The 24,126-nt window shown below is 40.9% G+C and overlaps 1 protein-coding gene across 3 annotated transcripts in view; it reads right to left on the bottom strand.

Annotated features, from left to right (window-relative positions):
* Positions 1 to 24,126, bottom strand: part of Nf2 (neurofibromin 2 (merlin)) — an 87,866-nt gene that overhangs the window by 27,386 nt on the left and 36,354 nt on the right. For all 3 annotated transcript variants that reach the window (XM_005396218.2, XM_005396217.2, XM_005396216.2), the window contains exons 4-9: positions 21,494 to 21,577; positions 11,898 to 11,966; positions 10,958 to 11,040; positions 8,710 to 8,785; positions 5,710 to 5,844; positions 1,796 to 1,870 (exon numbers count right to left, since the gene is read on the bottom strand). In XM_005396218.2, coding sequence (XP_005396275.1) covers positions 1,796 to 1,870; positions 5,710 to 5,844; positions 8,710 to 8,785; positions 10,958 to 11,040; positions 11,898 to 11,966; positions 21,494 to 21,577 — 522 coding nt within the window. The remainder of the gene's footprint in view (positions 1 to 1,795; positions 1,871 to 5,709; positions 5,845 to 8,709; positions 8,786 to 10,957; positions 11,041 to 11,897; positions 11,967 to 21,493; positions 21,578 to 24,126) is intronic.

Below are 24,126 nucleotides of genomic sequence, written 5' to 3'. Positions count from 1 at the left end.
CACAAATATGCCTTGCTGCCTCTCAGTCCAACTCACGCTACAGCTTCTTGGACCCTTGTGGGTAGTAGCAAAGCTGAGGAAGGAACGGGAGTAAAATTCCAAAGCCCTACTGTCAGCCTCTAGTGCTCTGAGCTCTGGAGACATGCAAAATGAAGAGAAGCTGGGAAGTAAAATTCACTTGTGAACAGAGGAAGAGAAGACCTTTTATCGTGTCTTCCAGATGCATCCTTCCCTCCTAAGTCAAGATGTGGCTCTGTAGATCAGGGAGGACAGGAAAGCTCACTGAGTAACCTGGGCTAGAAAAAACTAAGTTGGATCCCTCTCTCACACCATACACAAAAATGGACTCCAGAATTAGACTTAAATACAAGATGAAGCCCTTGAAACTTACTAGAGAATAAAGAAGAGTATCTTTATAATCACAGAAAAAGGAAAAATACCAAGACACAAAAAGCACAAATGGTTAAAGAAAAGATTTTTATATTTGTTCACATTAAAATTTTTAAAATGTGTTTGTCATGATATTATAAAAGGAAAAACTGTACATTGGGAGAAGATACAACCAATGAAGAAAAAAATTAAAAACCCAAGAGGATAACAGCCAAAAGGCATGAAACAAGCATCTAACAGACAGGAAATAAGACTGACCAGAAAATATACCTAAAGATGCTCAGATTGTCAGGTCTAATTTCTCAGGCCTTTAATCCTAGCTATTCAGGAGGCTGAGGCATGAGGATCACAAATTCAAGGCTAGAATGAGCAACTTCATATCCTGTCTCAAGATTTATAAAAAGAAAAAGAAAAAAAAAGAGCCTGGGAACACTGTTCAGTGTGAGACCCTAGGTTTAATCCCAGTAGCAAAAAAAAAAAAAAAAAAAAGATGTTCAATTTCATTAGCAAGTATAAAAACTGGGCCGGGGATATAGCTCAGCAGCACAAGCGCCTGCCTAGCAAGTGCAAGGTCCTGAGTTCGATTCCTGGTACCAAAAAAAAAAACTCATAGCAATTATAAAACCATAAATCAGTATGACAAGGAGGGCTAGGGGTATAACTCAGTGGTAGAATATTCAGTGGTAGGATATTTGCCTGGGATGCATGAGGCGTTGGGTTCAATCCTCAGCATCGGGGGGAAAAAGTTAGATTTGACTCTACTTTAAGCTAAAGAAAAAGCTGTACCAAGAGTATTATCATTCTATAGCCTACAATACATCATTTTGAAGCCAGGCATGGTGGTATACATGTATAATCCTAGCTACGTGAGAGACTGAGGCAGAAGGATAAATTTGAGGCTAGCCTTGTGCACACCTGTAATCCCAGCACTCTGGAAGGCTGAGGCAGGAGGATCACAACTTGGAGCTCGGCCAAGGCAATTTAGTGGTTTAGTAATTCTCAGTCTCAAAATAAAAAATAAAAAGGGCTAGGGATATAGTTCAGTGTGAAGACCCTCAGTTCAGTCCACAGTATAAATAGGTAGGTGGTAGGATTTAGCTCAGTGGTAGAGCACTTGCCTTGTAAGCGTGAGGCCCTACGTTCAGTCCTTAGCACCAAAAACGTAGAAGAACAAACAAAACAAAAAAGAAAAGAAAAGAAAAAGGCAAAACAATAACAACAACAAATCCAGACAGATAGACAGATGAAAAGGGCTACAGGTGTAGCTCAGTGGTAGAGCATCTGACTATCAATACTACAAGAAAAGAGGAAAAAAAAAAAAAGTCACTCTGATATTCATAAAAAGTAGCACTTAATTTTTCAGAAAAGCTAGTTATCAGTAATGAAACCCAGGATTTCAACTTACCAGCTTATTAACTCGAAGCTTTGAGGAGTTAAATTTGAAGACATCAATTTTCTTATCCAATGGTTTAATAGTAAACTGAAAAAAGAAGCAGAAAATGGTATCACTGTGACAACCTACACTGCTACCACCGACTGAGAAATTCCACAAAGCAGCCATCACAGGGGGCACAGACCAGCATGACGCTGCCTTGCCCTGGCTTCCTGGTACCCAGGCACAAAGTCTGTGAATTAGGTGTGTCGAGGGTACGGGCTCTGGGGCTGTGGAGGCTCAGCATCCTAAGCTGTCTTGGGTGGCTGTGAGGAGGGGCTGTATGCTGACCTGAAATCAGAACCCGTCACGTCTACCCTTAAGGCCAACACTGGGACGGCCACACAGTCTGAGAAGGCACAGCTCCTGCTTTCAGGAAGCTCATAACCTCATAGGAATTAGACTAACAATCATCAGTTACTCAAAATGACACAATACGTTCCTGTCTTATTGGTGGCACACATCACAAATGTCCATCATAAATGTTTGTCCAGCACAAGTAGAAGGGGACCAGAGCTGGTGTTAGATGAGAATGACAAGGGTTGGGGGTGTGGGTCAGGGGTAAAGGGCTCGCTCACATGCACAGGGCCTTGGGTTCCATCCCCAGCACGGCAAAAACAAAAGAGGCGGGTGGGGGAAAGATCGTGACAGAGCAGCTAAAAGGTAGTGGGGTATTCTGGAGCAGGCAAGCAGTAGCAGTAACGTAGAGAAAGGGAAAGGGGCAGAGTTTGTGCGTGTGTGTGTGTGCTGTGTGTGACGTTATTAGCTTTTTGGTGTTAATGATACTGCGGGCTGAGCTGGGCATGATGGTGCACGCCTGTAATCCCAGCACTTGGGAGCCTGAGGCAGGAGGATCGTTCCAAGTTTGAGACTAGCCTGGGCTACAAAGTGAGCTCAAGGCCAGCCTGAACTGCATAGTGAGACCCTGTCTCAAAAAGACCAAAAAAAAAAAAAAAAATGCAGTGGGCTTAGACTGGGAGGGAGGTAGGGGTGGGCTGGGGGTGACGCTGAGGAATAAAAGACGGCTTTAGATTTAGTATGACAGCATACAGGCAGTGGCCTCAGTCTCTAATTGTGGGATAATTTGATAAAAGCTGTTAATAGCAGGAATAAAACATAAATAAAAATGGGTCAAAGTACAGAGAAAGATGAATGATGAAGACAGGACAGGAACTCAGTAGGAGAAGCCAGAGCAGGAAGAACTCAGCAGGAGAAGCCAGACTCTTGGCAGGAAAGCCTAGAAGGAAGAAATGTGATCACCACTCTCTACCACTACTGAGGGGACCAGGCAGATCCTGGAATCCAAGACAGATCCTAGAGTACGCTTTAAAAAAATGCATGCTGGTGATAGGGAAGGGGATCAGGGTGGGGGGAGGTGGAAATGATCAAGATATGCTATATGCATGTGCCAACTCCCCCAAGCCAATGTAATTATGATGTGTTATAATAATAAAAAAAAAAATTGGAGGGGGTAGCATACTGAAACTGGACATGGTGCTGCATGCCTGTAACGCCAGCACTCTGGGAGGCTGAGGCAGACGGATTCTAACACAGGCAACTCAGTAACTTAACAAGACTTTCAAAATAAAAAAATAAAAAGCTGGAGGTACAGTTCAAGGCAAAGGCCCTGGATTAAGTACCTAATTTGGGGGTGGGGGGAGCATACTGATTCCTAAGAAAGACTTGTGTAGCCATCCCCAAACTAAAAAAAAAAAGGAATTACCAGACTGGTGGGATAGCTCAGTGGGACAGCACATGCTCAGCACGGATGAAGCCTCAAGTTTGACCCCAGCATCGCAAAACACCCGCCCAACCCAAAATACCAAACAAACAAAAAGACGGGCTTAGCAGATATAAATATGTTGGGGAAGATAAACTCTCGGGTATTTCTTTCACCTGTCATATTGTCCAACAAGGGATTAGCACACTGAGCACAGAAAATGATCCTTTATTCAGTTTTTGGCCAACCTAACTTAGAAGCAGTACTGCGCTTGTGTAGGCTGCTATTTATGAATTTCATGAGCTTATTTCTGGCCTTGCTGTCAAACCCCAGAGCTGTCAGTAGGAAACCACAAGTAGTGGGGAAACCACAGGCTCCACACAATGCCAGGGCATATACAAAGAATCAATGGATAATTTAAAATAAACTATTTCTGTTTTGACAGCACAGCTGTCTTGCCTAACTACCAAGACTATTTCCTATTACGCCAAGGCAGTTTGGGGTCCGTTTCCTGCATGAGTTATTGACATGATGGAAGATGATGGTACCCTGCCCCTGGGAGGGCAGATTAGAGTTTGCTGTGTCAGGCCATACTAGGGGAGATTTTAATCCCTGGATTCTCTGAAAAATGAGCACTTGGGGAGTTTTTAGTGCACAAATGTGTGTTGTACAGTAAATAGACTTTATGAAATTGGGAGATGAAGAACTACTGCACTGTGGCACATCTTAGCTGTAAGTCATGCAGCACTTTCAATGTAGGTACTTCACAGCAGAACTACCAAACGCTCATCTCCCGCACTATCTACTTTAAAAAGTTCAAAGTCAGAATGTTTGGAATTAAGAAGCTCGATTGCCTTTATCAAGCATGGCTGCATAAATCTTAATCATGGACTGGAAACCAAGGCGTGGTGTTCCTTCCCTTGAGTTTCTATGAAGAAAGAGCAAAACAGGAAATCTGCCTAGGGTTTTGGGTTCTGAGGCAACAACGTAAGCTATCATTGGTATTCACTCCCCGCTCTGTGCCTTGAATGTGGCATCAGGGAGGCACTCAGCAGTCTAGATCTGTCTCCTATGCCTCTGGCCCTCCCAGAAAAGCAGGGGCTCTGGCATCCATCAGCCACCCCTGGCTCCCAGCCTCTGCTATCTCATCCATCAAATACAAGTCTCTGGATTCCGCTGCATTTCTACTTCCTGGTGTAACCCAGATACTGAAAACACAGCCCCTGCCTTTGCAGGGGATTCTTACATGAATTAAATAAAGGCCACAAGTGCACTCTCTCTTCCTCTTTCTCTTTCTCCTCCTCCCATCCTCTTTCTTCTCTTCCTCATCACCATCATCATCCTCTTCTACTGCATTTACTCACCATAGCACTCAAGTCATTATTTGACTATAACTTCCTGGAAGGCTGGGATTGGGCTTATCTCTGTCTTTGTTTACCCTATAAACCCTAGCACAAAGCCCAGTAATTCCTTTAAAATGAATGCATAAGGGCTAGGGTACGTAGCTCAGTGGTAGGGTAATCGCCTAGCATGCACAAGGCTCAGTACCATTTATAAGAAAATGAATAAATGAATGAGTAAACACAGGACTACGGATTTGGGGAAAGTCTTACACAGAGAAATATTTGAATTCTACGAGTATTAATCTAAAGTACTCAAACTTAATTATTCTCAAATTCTGGTCCCAGCATGTAGTATGATATCCTTATTTACCACTGCTGAAAAAGATACATACACACACGTGTATGTGCACACATGTATATTTTTCCACATGTGTCAAGCTCTGGACACCAAGAGAGGCCTCAATACAGACCGCATTTAAAATACAAAGAGAATTTATTACCGGAAATAGTCAAGCAATAAGAAAATGTTCTTTTATCTTTTTTGTTGTTCTTCAGGGTTTACCTCTGACAGGTTAAGCCTCCCAGTTTTTTGTTAGTCAATAGTGGGGCTTAACAATGCCCTTTGAAAAAAGGATGCCAATACTGTTCTGTAAATATTTTAAAAATCAACAATCAAAATCTCAAAGCCTGGGATTTAAGGGACTTTTACAGATAACAAGGAGCTGGCCTGGCTAGGGAGCTCCAGCAAGGGAGAGAGGTGGGAAAAGACCTTTCTCTAGGCCACTGGGCTACCCAGCAGTATCTGCAGTACAGACGTGTCCTACCTCCTTGTCGCTGTATGAAATGTTTCGGATTTCATTCCACGGGAAGGAGATCTTAGGGGTCAGCCTGTTCTCAGGGTCATAGATGTGAAGTCCCAGAGCATCCACTCCAAGCAGCAGCTCTGTGCCCTTTTTATTCTGTAGATTCAATAAAGAGCAGCCGTTGTCAGCTTTGGCTGGAGATTTTGTTCAACTTTCCATAAAATCTGGCACACACTGTTATATCTGACAAGTTTCAACAGGTCCCAACAGAAATCACAGCTGTCTTGTGACCCAAGAGGCTTCTAGCTTCCAGAATTGGGACAGGCTGAGGAAAACTGCACCATTCTTGTAACTTGTATATTACTTACAAGGGTCACTGGGGGCTTCTGTCACTGGCTCAGTGGCTAAAGAAGGGTAACTAAGTGTTATTACCGCTGATGAAATAAGCAGGTTAAATAATGTCTCATAGACACAGAGTTAAAGACTGTAGGTTTATGCATTTATGTTAAAAGAAAGGTTGTGGGTAGTGCTTAGAGGTAAAGCACTTGGCTAGTACGTGTAAGGCCCTGCGTTTGTTCCCCAAAATCTTTTTAAAAAAAAAGGAAAAAGAAAAGAAAGGTTGTTGGACTGCCAGAAAGAAAATTGTAAGTGATAGGACTAGATGATCTCAGGTTTAGGTTACAATACAGTCTTAATGTAGTCTCACTACGCTATACTTCAATATACTAAAATATTAACTACAGCATCTGGTTATATAGGCATTCACTGAAAAATTCTTTTAATTTTCCTGTATGTTTGAAATGTTTAATAATTAAATATGGGAAAAATATATATAAATGAATTATATACAATTTGTACCTCAGGAAAGTTTTTAAAAACGTTGATAGATTACATGTACGCTATGCCTCTGACAGTGGTTGTGGCCAGCAGTCAAGTGCCATGGATCCCACATCACTAACTCATCCGTAGACCAGTGGCCACATCCTCACAGACCTATCTGCCAGTCTTTGCTTTAGGGTGGGAGGAAACTCCCCACATGAGGACATCACAGCTCCTAACCCCTTGCTGACAACAAGAAAATTGAACCAGGACTCAAGGGTGGGAAAACAGAGCTGCAAGCAGAAAAGGTGCTTGGACTGTGACAAGAAGTACCAATCGAACAGCAGGTGTCAGATGGAGAAGCAAGCACTCCAAGATAAATCTCTTTACGCCTTCTAACACCTGAAGTTGGGCACTGTCACCAAACCATGCTTGTCTGCAAAGGGTTTAAAACTACCGTGTTAACAGAAATGAGGCTTTGTACTCTTGTAGTGTGCATTTTAGAAAACAAGCTAACACTGTGTTTCCTTTAAATTTTTTTAAAAGGGGCATTCTCCCCTCTGCCTTCTATCATCACGACCCTGACATTTCTAGAGATTAAACAGGGATTGAGGGATTGTAAGCATCCCCTTTTAAATTGCTTTAATCACATGGCACCCCGCTAATATGTACAATTTTTATGTTTTTATGTATCAGTTAAAAATTTAAATAAAAAAATTTAAACTTAAAAACTTGTTGTAAGCACATACCTTCCTTCGTTAATGCTGGAATCCCAGAACTTCTAACATAAAAGCCACTAAAATAGTCTTTAACTTTGTCTATTGTTCAATACAGGAAACACACAAATAGTACATGTTAACCCGACTGATATAGAATATTCTTTAATAAAAAACTGTGTTTTTTTTATCCTTTTGAGGATTATAAAACTCTAATTTTCTAGAATTTATGTGGTAGTCATATGCGACAAGAGGAATTAGGCTGACAAAACAACAGAAATGCGTTAAATTAGTCTGACCTTAAAGAAACAAAACAATCGCAAAACTTTAAAAACAACCTCTGTATTACTATGGAACATCTGTTAGGAATTTGTCTACTATATGAAATAACATTTGACTATATTTTTATGCAAAGTAATCCATAAATACAGTAATACCTTGGCTCATGAACACTTCTGTTTGCAAACAATGCAGCTCACAAACAAAAGCTTTTAGTAAAATTTTGCTTCTGTTCATAAACTCCCCATTTGGTGACAAACAAGATCATGGCCATCTTCCCCACACAAACAAATGCAGCTATCTTCCCCAAAATCATAAAAAAAAAATAAAGTTCATAAACTGAGGTACCACTGTACCTGTATATAGGAAATGAACATATTATGAAGAAAGCTATTCTAGAATGTGGAAAATGTTGCTGAGAATATGGCTTAGTAGCACAAGCGCCTGCCTGGTTTGTGCAAGGTCCTGAGTTCGATTCCCAGTACAAAAAAAAAAAAAAAAAATGTTTCCATTTACCTAAACTTAATGCAAAAGTTGTAGGACCACCAAAAAGAAAAGGAAAGCATAACTGTGATCAGAAAGGTGGACAGCTGTGGCCAATCATTTCACCAGCCATGAAATGCTTAGGTACACTGCATTTATTCCTTTGGAGGAACCTGCTTATATACAACATCGAGCACCAAGCCCACCCATGGGAGGAAGATATGCTAAAGGGGCAGACATGAGCTGAACACAAATGCCTCTCTGAAGAAGCGCTGGGTTCCCAGAGGACAGCAGACCATTAATGGTCTGAAAAGAAAACCAATTAGCCCCATAGTGAGAACACGAATCCCACCCAAACAAATCAGTAATCTATAAAAGCAGCTTTACTCTCCATGGGCCCTGGGGAAAAACAGTTATTTCCAGGTGCTCCCTAGATCGCATAGAACCTGAGACAATCAAATGTTAAACGCCCAGTGTTCTAACAGGTTTCTGCCGAGAGCTGGAGGACGAAGTCCCCCAAGGCTTACCTGATACTTAATTACCTATGGTCTAATTTGAGGTCCAAAAATAGAAAATGAGTCCCCTCCCCCTTCCTTTTTTGTTCTATATCACTGAACCACAAAAGACCCTACCACCCTGGGGTGAAGGGCAACCCAATTTGGCCAGCTGACCCTCGTTCAACGTCTGTTTGCCAGCCAGGGAACTCAGGGAGGCTTCAACACACCCGGATTGCAAAGTAGTTCACACCGTACATTTCCAGATCCTGAGCTATCTTCAAATACTCCATTTCAGCTTCATCCCTGTGACGAGAATGGAAAACACTGTCACTGGAGTTAAGTGACAAGGGTGTGTGTCGGGGGGTAGTACCTGCCAAGCAGAGGATTCCGACCCTTACATTCTCCTGGGCCTGTGACACCTGTAGAAGACATGAGCCAGAGAAGACACTGGCAAAGCACTTCCCAGCCTCCAGTCTATTAGACACAAGCAGAATTTCCCATTCCCGTAAAAATAAGAAAACAGATTAATTATGCCGTCCCTTGGCTTCAGTTTCACACTTTGTCCTTGGTAAATAGTGACACCTGTCTCAAATGAGTCAAGCAAAGTATAGGCATGCACCATCACAACTGTTTGTGTAATATCTTAACTTAGACTTTAGTAATGAACAATTCTCCCTGCAAGCTACCTGTCAGCTACTTTCCTGATTTAATGTCTTGGGGTATTATTGGAAATGGGGGTAAGAGGTATCAGAGCTATAAAACCCAACTTAGGTCACCAATTTATAAGTCAAATTAAATGTAAGCTCTTGGGGCGAGGAGTACAGCTCCATGGTAGACAGCATGTTAGCATATGTGATACCTTGGGTTCCAACCCTTGCACTTCAACCAACCAATCAACCAAGTAAGCAAGCTCTTGAAGTAGCCATGACTTGCAGAAAACTCCCAAACAGGTAACAGTACTGAAATATTTTAACTCAAGCTTTCCTATGACCTTGTCCTCTTCATTCTCTCTCTGATCTCAAAATGCTCTCAAATGGATTTTAAAAATTCACCCTGAGAGAACGCCAAGTGTTGGCAAGCAGGTGGAGGAACCAGAAATCACACACACTGCTGATGTAAATTGGTACAATTACTTTGGGGAACGGTTTGACATTATTGTAACAGCAAAAACCAGGAGACAACTGAATAACCTAAGTGTCCTTCAGTAGTAGAATGAATAAATAATTTGTGGTATATTAATACAGTGGAATTCTGCATGAAAATGAGAAAACATGTCACATGCCACAAACCTAAATCTCCTAATATGATGCTGAGGAAAAGAAGCAAGGCACAAAAAAATAGAAACTGATTTTATTTATCTAGAGTTTAAAATGGGCAGTGCTGGGCTGGAGGTATAGCTCAGTGGTAGAGTGCTTGCCTAGGGCAAGTCCCTGAACCTGCTTCCTAGCACTGCAAAAATAAAATAAAATAAAATAGGTAATGCCTATGACATTAAAAATCAGGAAACTCATTAGCTTTAGGGATAAAGGTAGCAGGAAGAGGATCATGGGCTATTTCTTCCCCAAGGGTTATGTGGTATTTGACCTTGTGAGAACTGATTAAGTAGTATATTTATGATTTGTCCAATTTTTGACATGCAGTTATACTTTTTAGTTTATTTCTTTATTTATTTATCTTTTCTGGTACCAGGAATAGAACTCACGACCTCGTGCTTGCCAGGCAGGCACTGTGCCGCTGAGCTAAATCCCCTTTTAAAAGTTAAAAAGTGTGTGGTAGGAAGCTGACTTGAAGAGAGGAAAAAAAATTGAAAGCTAATGCAAAGATGATCAATTCCTAAAGCCATCAGGGGAATGCTAATAATAAGATATGAATGCTCACTCTGTAGCTTACAAAAATTAAAGAGCAACAAAAACAAATGCTGATGATAGACTCGGGTGGGGAAGACACTCTTATAACACTGCTGATGGACACGTACCAACAGATATAACCTTTTAGAAGCCAATTTGGTGGCACCTCTCAAAACACAAAATGCTCACATGCCTTGGCCAACAGCTCTCCTTAAAGCATCTATCCTCAGACCCTTACTCATAAAATTGTGTAACAGTGTGAAATTGGGCACTGCAAAATTTTTTGTAAAAGTGAAAAACCTACATATACAAATGCCATCAATGGAGGAATGAATGCAAAAGCAGTGGGATATCCATATAAATAGAATTCTTAAAATTAAATTACCAGCAGGTACAACAGGCCTGTATACCCTGACAGGCAGTACACTTGCCCGTTTTATATTAAGGAACCCGACAAAGAATACACATGAAACTGAAGAGCAATGTTACTTCCGGCTCTCCCTTTTTCTTCCATATATTTTCGTACTACATTTTGTTCAACAAGCATGTCCTACTTTTGTAGTTCTTTAAGGAGAGGGGAAAAAAAAGCCCCATGAAGAATTGTAAACCCAGGATGAAGCAGCCTCACCTGGCTCGGCCTCGGTGCCCTGCATACCAGGCAGTAATTCTTTCCTCCCACATTTCCGGAGTCATCTGATACAGATTTATCACCTACCCAAAAAGAGAGCAAAATAAAAAACCCACACACAAAGTAAGTTTGGGTATTGTTTGCCATTTTTATAATTATGCATCATTTTTACAAAACAGCCAAGCTATTTTTAAAAAGCTGCACGCAGGGAGAGAGTCACACACCCATCCCTGTGTGTGTAAACAAGCACCATTCAATTGCAGGAGGAACCTGGAAACTGCAGGAGTCCTTAGGCCAGGGTGCACCCCTGGGCTGGCAGCAGCACTCCTTCCCTGACTGAGCTGTACATCGCAGAGACCACCTCGAGCAGTGCAGCGGTGCTCTCTGCCCCCTGGCCTTCCCCCTCCAAAGCAGCCATCAAAGGACGGGTAAAGGCACGGAGAGGTGAGGAGCAGCTCTTTACTACCCAGTGACAGATGACTGGGGCTATAAAATCAGAAGCAGCAAAAGGGAGGGAGGGTCTGCTGCTACGACTCATGAATAAGATGAGCAACATTGAGGATTAAAAACCATAAGGCCCACCCCTACCTCATCTCCTCTATCCACCCCTTGCTGCTGCAAACAGCTCAATTGTCTGGGCTGAACACACGCCACTCCACGAGCCTCCCTGGGAATCAATGCCACTCAATCATCTTTAAAGAAATCACCACACTATAGAAACACTGACAGGCCGAGCTCATCCTGGCAACTCCACATTAACTCCATGAACCTTTGCTTTTCAATATGCTTAACAGAGATCTTGTATCCTTCACTCAAGATTTATCGCAAAATATTTAAGAAAATATGCTTGCACCGTACTTCTAACATTTCTTGAAGTCCTTCAGTTAGTTTCTTTTGGCTCACATCTCTGCTATGTTTCCCCTCAAATTTAACTTCTTACCCTTTTTGGAAGCAATTCCTCTTGAGCCAAAAATCCCAGCTTGTGCAGAGAGGGGTCGTAGTCACCATACTGGAAGGAAAAGACAGGAGAGCAGGCATTGAGATTCCAGACTACTGCCACTTCTGAACGAGGCTCAACTCAGCCTCATTCCCTCCTCCTTGCTCTGGAGAGCAATTCAATTCTGATGACAAGTCAAGATTTAAACCTTGCTAGTTTGTTATCCTTCAATGAAAATACAAAGCTGATTATATCGACGAAGGAGTTGCAAAACGCCTAAAGCATAGATGGGTGATGTGGTAATAAGAATATGATATTTGTATGGAAATGTAGTCATGTTTTCTAACCCTCAAAGAAAGCAGTCACTTCCAAAACATTAGCTTTTGAATGGAAACAACAAAACACAACTGTGAAAGAAAGTTCTGATAAACAACATGTGATAAGAGTCTTACCTACAAATGCTTCTAAGTGGCACGTAATTGGAGCTGGATTGCTAGGTGGGAACCAGGAAGAAGGCAGGCAATATTTTTAATACCTTTCACTCACAGCTTTGAAAAATGCTTTAGAAAAATGTGATGTCCACACTATCATTTCTACTGTGCAGACAAAGAAAGGTTAACTGGTTTTGCAAAAACTGCAGAGCAAGTCACTAGTGGGACTGGAAATGATCCTTGCATTTTAATTTGTTCTTCCAGAGATAATGACTTAGAAATCTATTCTTTAATTTTAAAAATTACTCCTTTTTTTTCCCCTAGAAAATTTAATTCTAACGAGGAAATCATCATAAATGAAAGAATGTGGCCGGATGTGGTGGCATACATCTATAATCCCAGTACTCAGGAGGCTGAGGCAGGAGGATCATGGAGTTCGAGGCCGGCCTGGGCTATACAGTGAGTTCAGAGCCAGCCTGAACTATACAGCAAGACTTTGTCTCAAAAAAAAAGAAAGAAAGAATGAGGCTGGGAGTGTGGCTCAGCGTAGAGCATTGGCCTACCAAGTGCAAAGCACTGGGTTTGATCCCTAGCACCATCAGAGAGGGAGGGGAAAATGTTTGAAGGGAGACTAACTGAAACACACAAAATAGCAAATCAGAATCTGTGTTTTTATCAGTCAGCACTGATTCAGTGGCTTTTCTTTTTACCAGAAACAAAGGAAGATTGGTAATTTTAGTATAATCTTCTGTAAACATTTATGCCAGGCACAATGTTGTTGGCTCTATTCCCACCAAACTGGGTCACCTTCTCATTGCCAAACCGGCAGGTTTCTGGTGTTCTCCAAATGAACTTGCCCGCCATGCCACAGACACAGGATTAAAAGGAGAGATTCACCATCAGCTTTAAATTGTGCGTCCCCATCCCTTCCAGGAAAATCTTTGTCTATCACATGTGTGCTTGCTACGTGACTTATTCACCCATTTGAACCCCATTTAATCACTATTACCCCAGGGACTATACTGGTACTCTTACTGGTTGACCATAATTTTATCCCACCTCATGCCCACCTTGTGATTTCCCACCAGAGCAATATTACCTAAGTAACTGTACTTGTAATCTTATTAATTGATTATAGTTCTGTTCCACCCTGAACCCACCTCAGCTTGTGGCTTTCCTCAATAAAACACCTTTGAGAAGAAGGGTTGAAGGGGAACCCACTTTCTGGGCCTCCTTCTGTCCCTCTCAGACAGAAGCTTTCTTTCTCTCAAAAAATTCTTCCTACTCTTAAAAAAAAAATGTGCCTCATTCTCTCACCAATCTGATAATAAAAGCTCTGTGAATTAATATCTCTTATGAATGTCATCATTATCTTTAAAGTAGCAGAACTGTATTTTTTGGGGGGGTAAAGGAATTTGTCCAGCTTAAATTTTTAAATATGTCCCAAATTTCTGTAACCCTGTCTAGGCATTTCCATATTCAAAATCTAGAGGAGGTTAGGGGGTGGCTCAGTGGCAGAGCACCTGCCTAGCATGACAAAGGTCCTGAGTTCAACTCCCAACACTGGCTGCATGTGGTGGTGCATGCCTGTAATGCTAGCACTCTGGAGGCTGAGGCAGGAGGATCAGTAGGAGTTTGAGGCCAGCCCGTGCTACACAGTGAGTTCAAGGCCAGCCTAAACTACACAGCAAGACCATGTCTCAAAAACAATTCCCAACACTGGAAAAGCAAAACAAAAGTAGAGGGGACCCTGATTCCTCCCTACTTCTGAAAGGCCTAGAGATGTTATAGGCTCCAAGTGTACAGATCTTTACCATGTACCTGGAGGTAAGCAGCTGCATAGCTCAGGAGGGAGGCCCTGGGGGTGGGCAGCTCAAGGTTCTACTCCAGCTCTTTTTACTTAATAGCTATATGACCCTGGAAAGTTTTGGGTCTCAGTGGTCTCTTCTGTAAAATAGGGGTAACAGTAATTCACGTACAGGACTCATCTAGGGATTAAATGAAAGAATACATGCAAGGTTTTTTTTAAATGATCTTCGAGATATACAACCAGATATCAAAAGATCTCCAAGTCTATTTTCATGTTTGTCAAAGCAGAGCACTAGACATGGAGATCTTGACAGTAGAGCTCTGAAGTAGCATCTGTCTCCTGGTGAAAGTCAGCTATTGTTATTACACTGGTATCCTTTGCATTATTTGGGATGACCCTGGTCACTGTCTTCCTCCCTAGTTTTCAGAGGGGTAGGATGCAAAAGCACTCTCAGTTGCATCTGCAAACCTTTTAACAATGCCGACCAAACTTTAATGCAAAAGTAAGCAGATATGCAAAGCTAAAGTTGTAAATTCAGGTTCCCAAGGCTTGCAAGATTAACGATCCCCATTATTAAATTATACCAAGCACCTAGCTACTCCACTGATCAAATATATTACACCTGAGCAATGCAGAGATAGTGAAGTCTTGTCTCAAAGAACTTCCCCACTGAACTAACTCCACTCACAACATTAAAGCCACCTTGATGTATGTGTCTCCTCTTAAATGTCTCTGTATAAAAAAAGGAAGAAAAAAAAGATTTTAAGGTTGTAGCAGTGGTAAATATAAAGAAAGTCAGACCAATCCACAGATGGTGATGGCTAGTCCTCATCCTTTTATGTAACAGATGCATTCTGATACTATATCCAGGGCACTTTCACTCTGAGGAAGCTTGGATTTCAGGTCTCTGCCCTTGCTGGGCCTGAGCCTCATCTTATACTCATAATTTGATATTTCTGCATTAAAAAGAAGCTCCTACAGTAATGAATTCCAGACCCCACAAAACTTGGGTCTAGCCCTAATATGAACAAATTAAATTTAAATTCAAGAAGGGACTCACCATTTAAAGGACTCCTGCAGCCTATTCTCTCCTTTTCTTTTCCTTTTTTTATCCTTTTCCCTCTCTTTCTGTGCTCCTGGGGACGGAACCCACAGCCTCAAACATGCTAGGCAAGCACTCTGCCACTGGGCCACATCCAGCCCTTGGAGTGAATTCACAAGTTAAATGGAGGCTCCCTCTGGATATTAAGTAATTTCTTCTGTTTATATGTATGGAAAAATAGGTCAAATGCTTTGAATAGGATTTGCTTAGTATATGTACAGAATATAGATCCCAACCACATATAGTCACTAAACCCCAGATGGATTAAAGGGTTAAACCTATAAATGAAAAGTCATTAAAATACCAGAACAAAATAAAGAGCATGTATAAAAATAATGGCTGGAGAAGCCATTCTTAAAGTTACAACAAACACAGAAAGGAAAATGCTAACAAGCCTGATATGTAAAAATGCACAAAAGGTTGATATCTATAATAAATGGAGTTCCTATAAGTCAGTCAGAAAATATTAACAATATAGTAGAAAAAGGATCAAACACAAATAGTTGGTTCACAGGGAAAAGAAATACAAATGGCCAGTGAACTATGAAGAGATGCCTGTCCCTGACGGGAATCAAGCAAATGCAGTTTTCTAACATCTGTTTTTCTATTAAGAGTAGCAAAAATTTAAAAGACTGATAGTATCCACCACTGAAGAGTATGTGCAAAAATAGGTATCACACATTGCTGCTGGAAGTTACATTAGGACAACACTTTGGGAGGGCATTTTGGCCATATAATTTGAAATTTTTTGAGGTAAAATTTACATCCATAAAATTTACCATCTTAAGTGCATAATTCAATGGCTTTTGGTACATTCAGAACGTTATGCAATCATCACCACTATCTAATTCAGAACATTTCCATCACTCTCAAAAAAATCCTGTACTCTTTAATTTCTTCCTCCTCCTGCCACTAATCTGCTTTTGCCTCTGTGGATTTGCCTAATATATACATTTTGTATAAATAACATCATATGTTATATGATTTCACTTTACATTGACTAGATTTTAAATATTCTTATCCTTCAACTCAGTGATGACATTTCTTGGTATTTATCATATGGAAATATTAATATAAGCTCAAAGAGGCATATACTGTACGAAGATGTTAAGTGCATCTACTTAAACAACAGAAAAACAACAGAATGAAAAAAACCCTGCCAGGCACGGTGGTACATGTCTGTAATCCCAGCACTCGGGAGGCTGAGGCAGGAGGATCGTTCGAGTTCGAGATCAGCCTGGGCTACAAAGTGAGCTCAAGGCCAGCCTGGACTGCATACTGAGACCCTGTCTCAAAAAGAAAAAAAAAAAAAAAAAAAAAATCCTAAATAGCCACTAATAATGATATATTTAAATAATCATGGTCTTCCTTTTCTATGAAATATTCCATCAGTTAAAAAGAATGGTGGGGGCTATGTTTTCTAATGGTCTTAAGTGAAAAGCATGTGATGTGCAGCATATTATGATTCCATTTATATGAAATGTCCACAACAGACATGTCCACAGAGACAGGAAGCAGGTTAGTGGATGCCAGAGGATAGGGAGGGAGAAAATAAGAGTGACTGCTAGTGGGTATGAGATCTCTTTGGGGGATGATGGAAGTGTCCTGGAATGACAGAGTACTGAGGGCTATGCAACATTCTGAATATACTAAAAGCTCAGAGCAGCCACCTAGAAGGAATACTGGGGAGTCCCTGGATATTTCTCTTCCTTTCAACTGGCTCCTTCACACTGGGTACTCTGTGGAGCTATGTCAATTTATTGTGCCTCCAGCAAGCAAATGAGCTCCAACAATGTGGGCATCCAATTCCTTAACCCCTACCAATCTTCTACATTTAAAATATGACCTTATCCGGGCATGGTGGTGCACACCAGTAATCCCAGCACTCAGGAGGCTGAGGCAGGAGGATCAGTGTAAATTTGAGGCCAGCCTGGGCTACATAGTGAGTTCAAGGTTAGCTTGAACTACATAGTGAGACCTTATCTCAAAAAAAAAAAAGAAAAATCAATCAATCAATATGAAATATGACCCTATTGTGGCTTTAATTTTTCTTTTTCCTGATTTCTAGTGAGACTCAACATCATTTTTGTATTTATAGGCCATTCTCATTTTCTATAAAATGCCTGTTCATATGCTTTGTATTTTTCCTATACACTTAAAGAGCTTTTTTATACTTAGGTATGTATCTTTTGTCAATATTCCGCAAGGCAACTTCTAGAAATCTACCTTATGTGAAAAACTTATGGGGGCTGGGGATTTAGCTCAGCAGCACAGCGCCTGCCTGGCAAGCACAAGGTCGTGAGTTTGATTCCCGGTACCAGAGAAAAACCAAAAAAAAAAAGAAAGAAAAACTTTTGCACCTGTGCTCAAGGAGCCATATAAAAGGATCTTCAGTAAAACACTATTTATAAAAGGGACAAAGTAGAAACAACCTACCTCTCCCTCTGAAGGAAACTGAATAAACTAGGTTTACTTATGAGTGGCTACCATACAGCAGTTAAAAATCAAGGATCTACATCTGTACATACAACATGGACACATCTCAAAATCGATGCTAAATGCAGAAAAAAATTTGTAAAAAGATACCCAAGGGGGAGAAAAAGGCTATGTACAGTATAGCACCATTTAAACAATTTCTACGTCCTGGACATTTTGAAGTCAGTCTCTTCCCGGACCAGAGGTGTGAATCTCGGCCTCGCACTTGGACAGCTACCTCGGCCTTCTAAGGAGGCTCCCTGTTTCCAAACATGTTTCATTCCAATCTGTCCTTCACACAGCTACCAAAGGCTCAGTCTAAACTACACACCCTTCACCGGTGTGGCATCACCCGTAGGATAAAGACCCTTCACAACCTGCTCCATGCGGATCCCTCCAGTCTCAACTCTTACCACTCTACCTATACTTGTACTTGACTTCTTAACTGAATTGCACTTTGTCATCCTGCCCCTGATCGCATGAAAGAGTATAAGATACACTTAGCCTCTTCTCCCACCATTCTTTGCTTTGCTCTGAAGGGTTGGCAGAACCAAAAGATTCATAAATTACACACCACTCTCCTCTCTCAGAGTCATCTTAAATAAGAACACATTTCAAACACCAAATTGTAAATATAAAATCCAACAGGTGGCTTAAACATTGCAAGATGGTTTTGTGTGTCACATGACTGGACAGAAAAACCCTGCCCATACTTTCAATTCCAGCGAAACTCAAACTCCATCGAAGAAATATGGTTCCTGTTAACTGAACCATGTGATTAATATTTGTATTTATACTTTGAGGGTAATTGTTTCCTTATGCTTTAGAATTAACTGTGTCTATGTCGTTCAAACTGCTGAAATACTGTAATGACTACATTTGCACATAATTACATTCCATGTGTTAATGAGCTGAATTCCCTTTACCCTCCATACTTTTAAAGTTCCTTTCTGTTCAAAAAAAGTTGTGGAAGAAAACAAGCTGGAGAATGGAAGGAACCAGCATGACTTAATGAAAAGTTTGACCTACTGTGATTATAAAAATGAAACTGGAACTCAATGAAAGGCATTTCTTGATTCCCACCGACTCCCTCTCACTAGATGGTGACAGGTAAGAGCAAAGTGCTGATTCGGGAAGGCTGGACGCCAAGGTCCCAACCTGGTTCCACTCTCCCATTCCACTCTCTTTCAAATCCTCTGCATCAAGAAATGTACTACAGAGCTAGGGACGTAAATTAGAACACTCGTCTAGCATGCGTGAGGCCCTGGGTTCAATCCCCGACACCACCACCACCACCACCACCACCACCAAAAAAAAGAAGCGGGTAATACATTCCATACAAATAGAACTAACATCAAAGTATTGTGACTTTGAACAAATCACTGATCTTTTCTGAGCCTTAAATTCCTTCATCTGCAAAATGGATAAACTCTCTTACCTTGGCTTCCAGAAAAGACTACACCAAGAATCACATGAAATATTCTTGTTATAACACTATTAAACACATAAGATTTTATTAATATTATAATCAGAAATATTATTGTACTATTAGCCAGCAGTCCTAGAAGTTGGAACATGTTACAGTAAGCCTTAGTTTCCCAAATGTAGACTTTTAAAGCCAGAGATTACCTTTATGTGTAAGATCCTTAAAATTTATACTGGAAAAAATAGTTAGAACATCCTCCTCCATATGAACTACATATGCTATCTGTGAATCACTTTCATCTCCAAATTAGCAGGGCTTTCCTAAAGTGAAATCTGTTTAAGCAAACATCTGCTGCTTCCCTGAAGAGTGATTTTTCCCCCCACAGGTGGCCTTTGAATTTGTGGCCCAAAATCCATACAAAGACAATACAGCCTTTGAGACTAAGGTACCCTAGTATCCTTGAGAGCCTGGGTCTCCTCTCAGCTGGGAGAGAGTGTGTGAAAAGGACGGCTCTGGGCCAGAAAGTGCTGTATTTAATGAAAGTAACAATGACTGCTTCATCACTGTCAGGGAGATACTGATTGAAAGGACACATTTTTCCTGTTACTAATATTCTTCATCAAAACTTAAAGTGAAGCATATGTCTTAGTTGAACCAAGTCCCATTTTCTATTTTCTCAACTACTCATTTTTCAGGGAAGTAGGAGAGGCACAAAATACAATCCCAAAGCCATAAATTCTATCGCACTAACTTTACCCAAGATTGCCCCAACGATCATGGGACAATTACTGAGGGTAGACACTTGCTTTAGGGCCTGAATCTATGACAGTCAACAAACAACGCCACCCCAGGCCTGGGGAATACTCAGCAAATATTAGACAACTCATCAAATGATGAAGTTGACTCTGGTGTTTCTTTGTGGTTGTTGTTTTTGGGGCCAGGGGGTGGAGTGGTTCCGGAAATCAAACTCAGGACCTCACACTTGCCAGGCATGCCCTGTGCCACTGAGCTATGTCCTGGGCCCAACCCTGGTGTTTCTATTAAGTCTGACCAGTGTGTACAATGTATAGTTCTTCCACCATCACACACACCTGTCAGATCAGTTACTTCCTTGCTTTGACCTGAAATTGTACTAACATACCTAAAAGTGAGCTAAGAAGAAGGTTTTATTAGTTTTTCTAATACTACGAAGATAGCTTTATTGATACCCATAATGAAAAAGAAAAATAACTGAAATTATTACAATCACAGGTCATCAGAGTGTTTCATTTTTTTAGGGGCATCTTCTTATATTTCAGTGAAAGGCAGGAAGCAGGGAGACCAAGAAAAGGAGATATGTCATTAGGTCGGAAACCTGAGGGACATAAATTAACCTGGTCTGGCTCCATGCACGCTGGCCACACCTACTCAGGATGCTCTGCAGGAGGCTCTTCAGTTCAAGGTCCGACTAGACAGCATGGTAAGACCCGATGCCCCCGCCAAAAAAAAATGGACTGGAAATGTAGCTCAGCAGTAGAGTGCTTGCTTAGCCTATATGAAGCCCTGGGTTGGGTCCCCAGTACTGCAAAAGAGGTGAGGGGAGGCGCACAAGACTCAGTGCTGGGTCCTTCTCCCACCACCTCTCTGGTCTGCATTTAACTACAGTGAGTGACTGTCCACTAGCCAAACAGCTCAACAGCACCAGCAGTGTCGAGTCACACGCACAGGGCACAAGCCCATCAGGAGTGAAGGAGGCAAGCTTTCTCTAAGCGCACAGTGAGGTTACAGACACATGGCAGACAGCTCTCAAAACATGAGTCTGAAAGAAGGACCCGGGCCTTCTTTCTTTGGCAGTAACTGGGACTGACTCAGGGCCTTCGACCCACTTCTTTTTTTATTTTTTATTTTGACACACAGTCTTGCTAAATCCCTATGTTGCCCAGGCTGGGCTTGATCCTCCTGCCCCAGCCTCCCAGGATCTCGGACTTCTAACCTAAAGAGTCATTTTTGGCTATAATTAAAGACCATAAATTCATTTATCCTGGTTAATAAAATAATGTTGGTGTGATGAATATAATAAATCATATGCACATGAGATTTCATTAAAAAATTCATCAGTCTGAATAAATTCATATAGAATGAATTCTAATTCATTAGAATGATATACACTTATCATTTGTACATGTACACACAGACACACAACTATACAAGAGTTGGGATGGTGACAGGAGATTCCCCCAGAACACCAGTACCATGACATCTCAATTTGAGGGGAAGGTCTTTCTGAAGTCCAGAAAATCCAAATAAACAGAAGATAGAAACCATTCTTCGACAGTTAATATCCAGAAAGAAGGTACTTTTCTTTCTTGCACCTACCTTGGCCTGGACGGCATAAGAAGCCAGGAGCACTGAAGCCTCGGGAGGGCAGTAGATCTTTTCCTCTAGAATCTGCTTTTTCACCTGAAAGGGGTAACAAGGGAGCATGACACTGTGCTTGTGGAAGTAAGTCACGCAGGCTAGTCCAAGCGAATGGCTGTAAGAAGTTAAATTGCTATTATTTGTAGATGATATGATACTCTACACAGAAGATCCCAAAAACTCCACCAAAAGACTTCTGGATTTAATAACCAAATTTAGTAGTATTGCTGGGTACAAAGTCAACACTCAAAAATCAATAGCATTCCTGTACACAAGTAATAAATTCACTGAGAAAGAAATCGGGGGAAACAACACCTTTCACGGTAGCATCCAAACAAATAAAATACCTAGAAATCAATCTAACAAAGGAAGTAAATGACTTTTACATGTTGAAAACTACAGTACTCTGCAAAAGGAGATCAAAGTGGATATCAGAAAATGGAAAGGTATTCCTTGTCCTTAAGTAGGAAGAACCAATATAGTGAAAATGGCCATACTTCCAAAATCGTTATACAAGCTGGGCATGGTGGTGCACGCCTGTAATCCTAGCACTCAGGAGGCTGAGTCAGGAGGATTGTTTTGAGTTTGAGGCCAGCCTGGACTACAAAGTGAGCACAAGGCCAGCCCGAACTGCATAGCGAGATCTTGTCTCAAAAAGACGAAAAAAAAAAAAAATTGTATACAGTTTTAATGAAATTCCAGTTAAAATACCATAGCACATCTTACAGAATTAGAGAAAACAATCCTAAAATTCATTTAGAACCAGAAGAGACCTAGAATAGCAAAGACTTAGGATAGCAGTTCTGGGCAAAAAATGCAAGTCACAATCCTCGACTTGAAATTATACTACAAAGCTACTGTTATAAAAACAGCATGGTCTTGGCAAAATAACAGACCCAAGGATCAGTGGAGCAGATCTGAAAATGCAGAAACAACTCCAAACATACTCAGCCACCTAATCTTTGACAAAGAAGCCAAACACCTTCACTGGAAGAAAGATAGATTCTTTAACAAATAGTACTGGAACTGACTTTTCACATGCAGAAGATTAAGACAGGACCCATGTCTCCCATCATGCAGTAAACTAAAACTGAAATGGATTAAATACCTAAATATTAAAACAGAAACACTAAATCTGTTAGAAGATAGAATAGATAGAACTCTTAAAGACATAGGTATAGGCAAAGAGTTTATGAACACAACCGCAATTGCACAGGAAATATTACAAAAACTCAACAACTGGGATCTCATCTTATTAAAAAGCTTTTATTCAGCAAAAAAATCAACAGAGTGAAAAGACAACCCACAGAGTGCAAAAAAATTTTGCCAGCTGTTCCTCAGACAAAGGACTAATATCTAAAACATATAAAGAACTCCAAAAAATCAGACCCCCCCCAAATTTAAAGACCCAATCCAAAAATGGGTATCTGAGATGAATACACACTTCTCAGATGAAGTACAAATGGCAAATAAATATATGAAAAATGTTCAACATCACTGGTCATTCAAGAGATGCAAATTAAAACAATGAGATTCCTTCTCACTCCAGAAAGAATGGCTATTATCAAGACATCAACCAGTAACAAATGCTAATGGGGCTGTGGGGAAAAAGGAACACTTCTCCACTGTTAGTGGGACTGTAGACTGGTACAGCCACTGTGGAAATCAGTGTGGAGATTCCTCAAAAAACTAAAACTAGAGATTCCATTTGACCCAGCTACTCATTCCCCTTCTGGGTATCCTCTCAAAAGAATTAAAAGCATCATACCACAGAAATATACACACACCCAAGTTTATAGCAGCACAGTTTGTAAGAGCTAAATCTTGGGAAACACCCAAATGCTAGCCAATCAATGAATGAATAAAGAAGATGCAAGTTTTTTATACAATGGAGTACTACTCTGCCATAAAGAAGGACAAGCTTGAGACATTTCTAGTTAAATGGACACTGAGACCATATTCTCAAGTGAAATAAATTGGACACACATGTTGAATACTGCATTGTTTCTCTACTGTGATAAACCTAAAGTGTAAATAAGGACCAAAATGTGTAATAAATATTGGGAAATAAGAAGAAAACATTCAAATGAGAAGGAAAAGGGAGGGAGGAAGGGGAAAGGAAGGAAGGGACAAGGAAAAAATGAAAACAATGCTCTTGTAAATAAGGAGGGGAAGAGGGGTTGAAGAGAAGGGAGGGGAATGAGAAAAAAAGAAGCAAGCTGGGTGTGGTGGCACATGCCTGTATCCCAGTACTTGGGAGACTGAGGCAAGAGAATCACTGTGAGTTTGAAGCCAGCTTGGGCTACATAAGTGAGTTCAAGGTCAGCCTGTACTACACAGTAAGACCCTGCCTCAAAAAGAAAAAGAAAAAGAAGAAGAAGAAGAAAAAGGAGGTGGGAGAGAGGAGGAAGAAGCAGCAGCAAGATATATCATGTACAGGTACAAATTCTCTATGATGAATGTTATCATTATGTATATCTGAAATGTACCAATGAAATAAAAAATGCAAATAGAAAAAAAAAGCAGATGGCTGCAGGGTGTTCTAAATGAGAGCTGCCAAAGCAACCTGTTAATGATTTTCTGACAAAGAG

The sequence above is a fragment of the Chinchilla lanigera genome, unplaced genomic scaffold (genome assembly GCF_000276665.1).
Source record: "Chinchilla lanigera isolate Chin_1 unplaced genomic scaffold, ChiLan1.0 scaffold00054, whole genome shotgun sequence".
In the NCBI taxonomy this organism is placed as follows: domain Eukaryota; kingdom Metazoa; phylum Chordata; class Mammalia; order Rodentia; family Chinchillidae; genus Chinchilla; species Chinchilla lanigera.
This window is presented reverse-complemented; position numbering and strand designations above follow the sequence as displayed.